This window comes from Chiloscyllium punctatum, chromosome 19 (genome assembly GCF_047496795.1).
Source record: "Chiloscyllium punctatum isolate Juve2018m chromosome 19, sChiPun1.3, whole genome shotgun sequence".
In the NCBI taxonomy this organism is placed as follows: Eukaryota; Metazoa; Chordata; class Chondrichthyes; order Orectolobiformes; family Hemiscylliidae; genus Chiloscyllium; species Chiloscyllium punctatum.
In genome coordinates this window covers 58,176,047-58,186,654 of record NC_092757.1, presented here as the reverse complement: position 1 = coordinate 58,186,654, position 10,608 = coordinate 58,176,047, and the positions used below count along the sequence as shown (strand labels likewise).

General features: G+C 41.0%; 1 protein-coding gene across 2 annotated transcripts in view; it reads left to right on the top strand.

Annotated features, from left to right (window-relative positions):
* Positions 1-220: 220 nt before the first annotated feature.
* The window catches only part of baz1b (bromodomain adjacent to zinc finger domain, 1B), a 95,307-nt gene continuing 84,919 nt past the window's right edge, over positions 221-10,608 (top strand). Inside the window, exons 1-3 of one of the 2 annotated variants that reach the window (XM_072589447.1) lie at positions 221-592; positions 4,878-4,994; positions 10,239-10,383. In XM_072589447.1, coding sequence (XP_072445548.1) covers positions 477-592; positions 4,878-4,994; positions 10,239-10,383 — 378 coding nt within the window. In that variant the 5' untranslated portion in view covers positions 221-476. The remainder of the gene's footprint in view (positions 593-4,877; positions 4,995-10,238; positions 10,384-10,608) is intronic. The other variant, XM_072589448.1, reaches the window with a different exon arrangement.

Below are 10,608 nucleotides of genomic sequence, written 5' to 3'. Positions count from 1 at the left end.
TCCCTCACACTCAACTTGACGGACTGCTCGGCCGAAGCGAAAAAATATTTTCCTCCATCGCCAGTTTAACCGACGGCCGTAACCTTTCACCTTCGAAATCTCGAACCCGCGCTCGAAGCGCGCACCGGGTGGCGCTGATGGACAGCGGCGCACAGCCAATCGGAGGGCGGCGGCGCCGCGAAAGCGGCCAATGAGCGTGCCGGAGGGGCGGGTGCTTCCGGCAGGCCGTTCGGGGGTTGCGCGGTGGCGGGAGGTGTCGATCGGCCGCCGGTGGGGAGCCGAGCCGCGGAGCACTCCCGCCATTTTTGAACTCTGCCGCTGGAGCCGGGGCGCGAGGATCGCGCCTTCCCCTTCTCTTTGGGCGATCGGAGCGGCGGAGGAGCGCACAGTGCTGAAGGCGTCCATCAGCACCCGGCAGGAGCTCCCTCTTGAGAGCCGAGCCGAGCCGGCCGGCCGGCTGGCTGGCCAGCTGGACCATGGCGCCGCTGCTGGGCAGGAAGCCATTCCCGCTGGTGAAGCCGCTCACAGATCTGTCGGCAGAGGAGACCATCTATGTGATCGAGCACAGCGGAGAAGGGTTCCGGAGCAACGAGTATCCTTTAGAGCCGAGCCAGGGAGCTGAGGCGATCGGAGCCTGTCCTGGGCCCAGAGACAACGTCTCCCAGGGACAGGGGCCTAGGTTGGGGGCAGGAGCCGGCGATTTTCCTGCTGCCGGGAAGGAGATGTTGTGGGAAGAGAGCGCCCTGCTGTCACTATCTGTCAGCGCTGGCCTGATCTGCGGCAATATCCTCCTGAGTGAATTCACTGAACGTATCCAACTCCACAAGTTAGTCATTGTCAGGAGGCCCGATGCTGCCAGGCTGGGCCTACTCTCAGGCAGCTTTACGGTGCAGCCCTGGAGGCGAATGAATAAAGGGGCCGCACGGGAACAAGCTTCTACTCAGCTCACAAATTAAACATACGGCTGGCATGTGGTCCCATGTTTAACTACTTTCACGACAGGACTGATTGCAGCTGTCAAAAGACTGACCCAGCGCTTTCCCAGGTTAATGCTGATGCTTCCGCAGCATCGACCGTTTTCATGAGTGAATGACTTATCTTTACAACTTTGTGCAATTTGTTACTCAAATTGCTCATCGTCACTCTGGATCTGTATTAAATCGATTAGTTTCATGCAGAAATGAAAATTGATTATGTTGAAGACTTGAACAAATAGTTGAAAATGCTAGAAGCACAAAGCAGGCTAGTCAGCATCTGAAAACCCAGAGGGGTGTGATAACGGATTCTGATCTTGAGTGTTAGCGATCTGTACCCTTTGTAAAATGCTGTTCCCTGCGTGCTTTAGTTGTTATCTCGAGCTAAGCATTCTATATATTTCTGATATGGACAGGGCAGTCTTCAGTGGAGCTTTGGGAACATTTTTTTAAAAAAATTGAAGCCTTTTCATATATTAAAATGATTTGAGGAAAGCATGATTCAAGAATACAGTGGAATAATTAAAAAGATGTCAGAGCTTTTTTTTAGAAAAGTTTAGATTTTTTTCTTTGTGTTTGCGTAGTATCCTGAACTTATTTTTACTTCTGATCATTCTACAGGAGTGCTGCTTTTTTTAACGTAAGTTCACGTATTTTGTTTGCTGAAGGCATAGTTCATGCATTTCACTCTAAAGCACATTACAAAATCTTACAAGGTTTTGCATGCAAGTTTTGAGAAATGTAAATGAAAGGAAGTGGAATCCCTGTGAAAGCAGTATGTGTGTAAATTGCAGCAAAAAGCTTCACTGATTTATTTTGTTCCCTTAGCTGTAGCTACCAACTTAACCTTTCTAATAGCTTATATAGACTTGTGTGGAAGGTTTTTAAATTGCACGTAGGCTATCTATGTAGTCTACATGAGCAAAATAACTTGTGTCACTAGCTCAGCTGTTTAAATGTGTTGGTAAGAATTTTTTGAGAAAGGAAATCTTTATTTAAAATAAATGTTAAAACTTTTGAGTTATTGCAGTGTGTGTAAAGTTTCCAGTTTTCTTTTATCTTGGTTTGGGATCTATGAACTTGAGAACACAGTGTGCTTTGATCAATAACATCCTGCTTTCTTTGAGGTCTGTAAGGGCAGTACTGCAGTTCTACTGTCAACTGGATAAAGTTTGTAGCTGTGATTTGCTATGCCTTCCTGGTCATTGAGATGTTTTGGGTACAGCGTTTCATGTTGACAAGCCTTTTTTTTTAATGAAGAAAGAGACTGGTTGCTTTTTAAAAAAAGGTTTTAAAACTGCTACAGGATAGTTATTTTCTTTGGCCAATGCTTGTTTAGAAATGGTACAAGGATATCAGTGTCTTTGAATATATTCTTCAGACTAGGGGTTGGAGATGACTGGAGTGCAGAAACAAAATCAGTGTATGTTCTTGTGGAAGAGCATTTTATTGATGATTGACAAGAACTTAGAACACACCTGGAAGAAGAGCTTTGTTTGATTAGTTGTCATTGCCTGTCTGCAGATATTTACTTGCAGCTCTATAATGCTTCCTGAAGGACTTGAAAAGTGAGAAAAATTTAGTTTGTGTTCCTAAAACAGGGCTGAACTTAATGATTATGATTTCTTGCCATTGAAATTTGACACTGTGACTAAAGAAGTTATTTTTTCCTGAACCTGTGTACAGATGAGATGAGATTTATTATGCCTTTATACAAATATATTTTGTGACATTTTGGAATTAGCCAAATCACAAGAATAAATCCAAACTTTTGAAAGTATTGATCATCTCCCGATATCATTGATAGCTGTGATGCTAGATTAGGTTTTAGGTAGGATTCCCGATTTGTTGCGTATTACTAACTTTAGTATGGGCAGCAGTCTCTGATCGGCAGGGGCAAATAACTTTTCCAATACTAGGTGTGTAAAAAGTGATCTCCAGTGGAAAAGCAAGACTGCATCATGGTGTAACTGGTTGCAGAAATTGATGTTGATTCGCATTATTACTGACAAGTAATGAATGCAAAATTTCAGAATGATGCTTATGAGTGATGAAGTTACCTTGATCCTGTCTTTTCAATGATGGTAAAGGCTAAATGAAGGTAACTAGTGTTTTGAGGAGGTGATTTACTGAGCAGTTTCTGAACGGACACACCCTATGCAATGTTTGATCTTGATGGATAAGCTGCCAGATAGACGAAAGGGTTTCCATAGATCGCTTAGCTTCATCTGGAGGATGTGGCGGAATTGGTAATTGTTTTTTAACTATCCCCCATCCGAAAGTTGCAATATGTTTTCATTGTGACTTTCACTGCCATGTTGTTGACAAATGCAAATTGGTCTCTTGCTTGGACACCTTCTATCTAGGAATAATGCTCGAAGTTTACAAAGATTTCCTTTTTGATAATGATCATCTTGAGGACTGCCTCCTGGTCAAGATACAATGTTGCATTGTTGTCTCAATACCTACATAATACATTAGTACCAGTAGATTGTAGCAAGAATTATATGTAAACAAATGTCTTTGAGTTGTCACTACATGAAACTTTGTTTCATTCTCATCAAACTTTCTTTTCTCCCTTTCCTCATCATTTCTAAAGACAGCAATAATTTGAGCATCATTTGCACTGTTGCACGGCTGTGACCTGGGGGTAATGCAAGAGCATCTGAACATTGTCCAGATGTTTTCATTGGAGTAGCTGCAAAATAATCAGCAACTGGAAATTGATAATGATATCAAAAGAATTCTATTTGATGCAGTAATGTGAGATTGCCATCTTAAGAGTAATGATCTTAATTCATCACTTCTGGCTGGTTGCGTTGCTGAACAGTTTCTTGGTGTCATGCATGCTGTCCTATTAATGAAGTCACATGGGATAGTTTACTGTACCACATTAGGATATTGTATGTAGTCCTGACATCACTGCATAGAGCTATTGCACAATGTAGATCATCTCCATGTAAAAATAGTTCAGCAATATAAAAGGTTTAATTAATTGTTATTGCAGAGTATGCTAATAGAAATTGCAAGCTTTGAGCTACAAGTGGTCTGGCAAGGTACAACATACTAATGGAAACTTATAGGCAGAGTACATTATTATTTTTCTGTGAAATGTTGTGTTTAGCAGTGATAGGAATCCACAGGGAGTATAGTCACACAATAGTTACTGGGCTTAGACCAGTATTTTCAGTATCTGATTTACTACTGACTGTAAGTTGCACTGACATCGGTGCTAAAGAGATGTGTGTCTGTGCTTGCAAACTTTCACAAGCAGCTCTGACAGGCAATGCAAAGATCTGAGATAAGTTGCGCTCCTAAACTTCTTTTCCCAATATTTTTACAAATAGAAACTGCTTAATTTACCAGAGTACTGATTTGTTGTGATAGTTTGTATCCTTGGCTTGAATGGTTCCTCCTGTGAAGGGAGTTCCTTATCTTCTAATTCTGATGCAATGGTCACAGTAAAATCACTAATCTGTAACTTCAAATGGACCCACCTGTCAAAATGCCTGCTTTAAACTCTAGTTTTTTATATTTCTCTATGTCATTAGTTTGTGTGGGTGCCGGGTAAGAACATGATCTAGCACCATTAAATGTTCTGCAGAAGCATACTTGAATGAAAAGCTAGAAGTTGCTTGAGACTACTGCATTCCATAGCAGCTGGTTTCTTCAAACCAGCACGCATTGGGGAAGATTGAAGAAAAATATGAAACAATAGTTTTCATTTTGATTCAGGCATGAAGTGAATTGGAATGGGGGCAAATGGATTCAATGACTTGAGAATAGGGAACAGAAGGTCAAGGGTATGAAAGTGTTTGATGTGACCTTGTGATGTTTTATGTTTCAAACTTTTTTTGTGCAAATTTTGAATTTTATTCTTTATTTTCCTGAGCTGATATTCAGAGAATATGAATCCCGATTGTCTAGATATGCAGAGCGAATCTGGACATGTAAAAGCACAGGCAGCAACCAACTCACACACAAAGAGGCCTGGGAAGAGGAGCAAGAAGTAACTGAACTGTAAGTAAATGACATTGTAAATTGCAAAGTACATTTAATAAGTTGGGAGCAATTTATTGCTAGAGAGAATTCCATAAAACTCAAGAAGTAGAGAGTATCTGATGTAACGTCATCTCAAGAACTGTGTCTTCAAATTAGTGCTGGGAATGTGGCCCATATTGAGCCAAGCAGGTGCGCTGGTTTCAGCTTAGAATCTATATTTGAGGACTATATTCTATTTGTTGAATAATGACAGCATTTTCTGGACTATAAAAATGCATGGTTGTGTATGAAGTAAATTTTGTTCTATCTGTTGAGCAATTAAGCAAGCTTTAAGGCAGAAAGACTGGAGAACTTCAAATGCATCTCCTGATCTATACATTAGAACCTGCAGGATCTAATGAGTCTCATTTGGGGGAGTGATGACAGCGTGGTATATGGAAGCTCATTCTGAGATGCGGCATTAATTAACTTATCTGAGAATAATTGGTTGGAAGTGGTGTTAATTTAAGTTATACCCTGTGTAATACATTTTTAAATACTATTACTTAAGTGATTAAGGAAAGAGCGAAACAAAGGAAAGCTTGCACATGCATACTTTTTTTGTGGTTGGAAGTATATTCTCCACACTTTGCTTAGTATAATTTTTTATTAAAAGTTTGTATATCTTGGACATCTTTGAATGCAGATCATAGTTTATTGAAAACAAGGGATCATGTCCTGTTTCCTTCACCATTAATTCTTATTATAACATTTTCTAGCTTGATATTGAGAGTTGAGGGGAAGGAATGCTATGTAAAACATCGCAGTTATCATTTAAGTACATGGTTCACATGAACTATATCTGTAGGGAATAATATGCCTGTTATTATGAAATCAAAATGCCATTTATTAGTCAATCCTATTATGAAATCTGATCTCAAACTAAAAGGTCAGGAGGGAATAATACTTGTGTTGATAGCAGGCTTATTTAACACGCTGGTATCAATGCTCTAAAGCAATGCAGCTTAATTTGTCAGTCTAATATGTGTGGAATATTTTTTAATCCATCATTCAAACTTGCTTTTGTTGCTGGCATGCAGCTAGTAATCAGTACTTCATCCTATTGTATGACATAAAATACACTTCTCAGATGTATAACCAGTTTAGAAGGGTGATCCCTCTGTAGTTCCTTTTTTTCCTAGTTTGAGTCAACACATTAAGACTTTGAACCTCCTTTCACCATAGCATCCTCACTGCTATTGACTTGCTGAACTGTGCCCTCTCCTCTAGTTTGGTAATCCTAGTTCTCCATAAATCCATTATTTTCTCTCAATTTGGGCATTGCACCTGATATATTCTTCATCTCCACTAGTTTAACAGATCCGAATGGATATGTTATACTGTTGGTTCAGCCGTTCACTGGCAGATGTGACTGGACTACTTAGAATACTAGGGCATAAAAATGTGTTGCTGGAAAAGTGCAGCAGGTCAGGCGGCATCAAAGGAACAGGAGAATCGACGTTTTGGGCATAATCCCTTCTTCAGGAATGAGGAGGGTGTGCCAGGCAGGCTAAGATAAAAGGTAGGGAGGAGGGACTTGGGGGAGGGGTGTTGGGAATACGATAAGTGGAAGGAGGTTAAGGTGAGGGTGATAGGCCGGAGAGGGGGTGGGGGCAGACACCCACACCAAACAACCCAACCGCCCGTGGCTGAACACTTTAACCCTCCCTCCCACTCTGCCAAGGACATGCAGGTTCTTGGCCTCCTCCATCGCCAGACCATAGCAACACGATGCCTGGAGGAAGAGCGCCTCATCTTCTGCCTAGGAACCCTCCAACAACAAGGGATGAATGCAGATTTCTCCAGCCTTCTCATTCCCCCTCCCCCCACCTTTTCTCAGTCCCAACCCTCAGACTCAGCATCGCCTTCTTGACCTGCAATCTTGTTTCTGATCTCTCTGCCCCCACCCCTCCTCCGACCTATCACCCTCACCTTAACCTCCTTCCACCTATCGTATTCCCAACACCCCTCCCCTAAGTCCCTCCTCCCTACCTTTTATCTTAGCCTGCTTGGCACACCCTCCTCATTCCTGAAGAAGGGCTTATCCCCGAAACGTCGATTCTCCTGTTCTTTTGATGCTGCCTGACCTGCTGCGCTTTTCCAGCAACACATTTTTAAGCTCTGATCTCCAGCATCTGCAGTCCTCACTTTCTCCTACTTGGAATACTAGATTCTGTTCTTATCTGTTAAAACTATCTGTCAACCTGAACTACAGAGATATCCTCCAGCTTTTCTTGACTGAAAGCTGTTTTAGACTCCTCTATCCCTGACCCTTCAGTAGCTCACTGCCTGAACACATCCCAGCCTTGTGCAATGGCATAGTAGTAATGTCACTGTACCAGTAACCTTGGTCTCAGGGCTAATATTCTGGGATTCGATACAGGCCACGATAGAAAGTGAAATTTGAATTCACTAGAACCCTGGAATAAAAATCAAGCCTGATGGTGACTATGTAACTGTGGTCAATTGATGTAGAACCTATCTAATTCATTAATATCCTTTAGCGAAGGAAGTGTACCATTCTTACTGGTCTGGCCTATATGTGACTTCGATCACACACAATATAGTTGACTCTTAACTGTCCTCTGGGCATTTAGGAATGAATAATAAAAGCAGACTTATTTAGTGATGTTCACACCCCAGGAACAAATTTAAAAGGAGCCTGCCTAGCCAAATTTAATGCTCCTCTTTGTCCAATCCCTGAAGTTCCATTGTTATCTAATTTCTCTTGATTCATTCCATCTTTTTTTCATGGCATCTTATCTCTTGTTCTCCATACTCTATTTCCACTCTACTAGCTCAATTTTCCTTTCTGAACCCTATGCTAGTTTATATTATAAATGTATCTTTCCTCAAGTGTTATCCCTTACTCCTTTCACCCATTCCTTAAAAATAATCCCTTGAAGCCTTATGGTCTACTGTCCCATTTTTAACATCCTGCTCCTCCAAAACCCTTGAAATGTTTTCCTACTTTTCTTAGAATGTTTGAATTCCTCCCCCCCCCCCCCCCAATTAGTTTACCACCCATGCCAGTACAAAGGAACCTTGATTATCCAAACCACATCACAAAGTCCTGATGCTTGGCTAAACTGTGTTATCCTGCATTTGATTATCTGGCATTCGATTAACCAAATGAAAAATCCCCCTCCTGTGTCCTTCGGATAATCAAAGTTCCTCTGTATACCAAAACAGAGCTTTTATAAATAACATCTTGTGTGATTGACAAAGATAAACGTCCCCTCCTTGACATTGACTGCACCGTCGTCTTCCATTGCTGTTCATTATCATTCAGCAAGACAGATCTGTTTTCACCTGTTTCATCCTCATGTAATTATAGCTATAGAAGCATTTGCCATAGCTTTGCTTCCTATTCCAGCACAACTATTGTAGATGAGCCCAAAAATCAATTCCTGGACCCTTTCAATTTCTCATTTACCTGTTGCCCTTTTACCACATCATCCAAGTTATGCTAATTTTTGCACAGAAGCTAGAGACTACAGGCTCTGCCTTATAACTACTTGCAACTCAACTCCTCCACTGTTGCCCTCCTCCATCCCATCCAATATCGCCCCCCATCCCATCCAACACCGCCCCTGTGCCTGCCCCCAAACCCCATCCAACACTGCACCCACTGGCCCTCCAACACCGCTCCCCAACCCTGTCCAACACTACCCCCCTGCCCTCCATAAACTTGAGATCATCCAAAATCCTCTTGGCAATGTTGCAACAAGCAGCATGTGTCATTTTCCTCTTGTCATTCTACTGACTTGCCAATACTGGATCCTGGTCAAAAATTATAACAATTTTAAACTCGGGCTTGTTTTAAAACCGTCTATTGCCTTGTCCTTCTCTATTGCTGTAATTTCCTCTCGCCCTACCACCCTCTTCAGATATTTATATTCGACTCATTCAGGCCTATTGTATATCCCTAATCATTGCTCCACAGATGTTGGCTCATCTTTAGTTGCCCAGGTCACAAGCTCTGGCATTCACTTCTACGCTTATCTACCTCACTTGACTCCTTTAAGATAGTTTTTAAAACTTTCCTCTTTTACCAACGTTTGATCATCTGACATGATATCCCCTGATGTGGCTATATCTTTAGCTTAGTTTTGTAGTGCTCATTTGCAATATCTTAAGAACTTTCATTACTTTAAAGGTGCTGTATAAATACAAAGATGTCACTACATGTGTCTTCTTTTTCATCTAGCCCATAATTACAACACTGAGTTGGACTGTCACATATTACCATTGTTAATGGTAGTTAACCAGAATCAGGCAATATTTTGATGCTGTCAAATTGTGAAAGTGACTTGGTTAGTAAAAAATAAGAGGGTATGAGTTAAAACACTGCTTATACACTTGATTTCATAGCAGTTTGAAGTTTTGTTGCAGCTGAGAATAATGCAGGATTCAGATGAAATGTGCAATAATACGATAACTACCGAGGCACCAGGACCCTTGAGTTATGTGGAACGTTTCAGTCATGGCTATTGCTCATGATTCTTGCTCATGGTCCACATTTAGAGAGTGTGATTATATGATGGATCAGAATTGATGAGTAAGGATCAGATCAGGCTTTGTTTGGATACCTTTCTTTTATAATCGTATATTTGAGTGGAATTGCTTACAAGCAAATAGATTTCCAGGATGCCAGAGGCCTTGGTTGATTGTCAGTAGGCCTGTGTGCTTTAAAGAAAGGAGAGCGAGTGGGCAAGCAAGGGCTGGTTAATTTTATAAGCGAGACTTTTATGAAAGATATTTTCATTAAGAGTGTAAGATGATTTTACAGGTACTGGAATTTGACACCATCTACTGGTTGAGAATTGAATGGACTTCACAGTCACTGAGCAATCTTGCATAAATAACAAAATGTTAAAGTAGATGGGGGAATGTGAGGATGTTGCGTTTATAAGTTTAGGGAAGAGAGGAATTCTTGTTCTCAAATCTGTTTTGGGAAAAGGAGCTTTAACTTTCCTGTTGCAGCTAGATTAAATAGGGCTTTGCTTTGTGAATCCTTAATGTGTTGTCCATCAGTTGGCTGCTAAGTTTTTATTCAATATTTTTTTTTCCTCATCCTTCCTTCCTTATGAGATAGATCAACCAATATCATATTGAATGATAGGGCAGATTCAGTGGGCCAAATGGCCTAATCCTATTTTGTATTCTTTTATAATTATATAGTCTTTTTATTGTCTTGTTCTGCTTTGCTGTTCCTTGCAGGCTAAAGGAAGAATATCCAGTGTGGTTTGAAAAGCCTGTTTTAGAACTAGTCCATCACAATACATTGTCTTTAGACAAATTAGTTGACAAAACATGGATGGAGATCATGACCAAGTTTGCTATTGGAGAACACTGCGAACTCCAGGTCAGTGTTGGTAGACCATTTGTGTGAACTTAAAAAAATACTTCCGTGAAGGCTTCGTGTCTAACGAAGTTCCCAAATTTCAGCCATAAATTCCAAGTTTAACTATAAAGCTTTGATGGTTTGGCTGATTTCCCAGATGGTCCCTGGGCAAATGAAAGAAAAATTGAGCATAATTTAAGGTCCTGATTACTCTCTGCTTTCTCGTTGAAAATGCCACTTTATTGA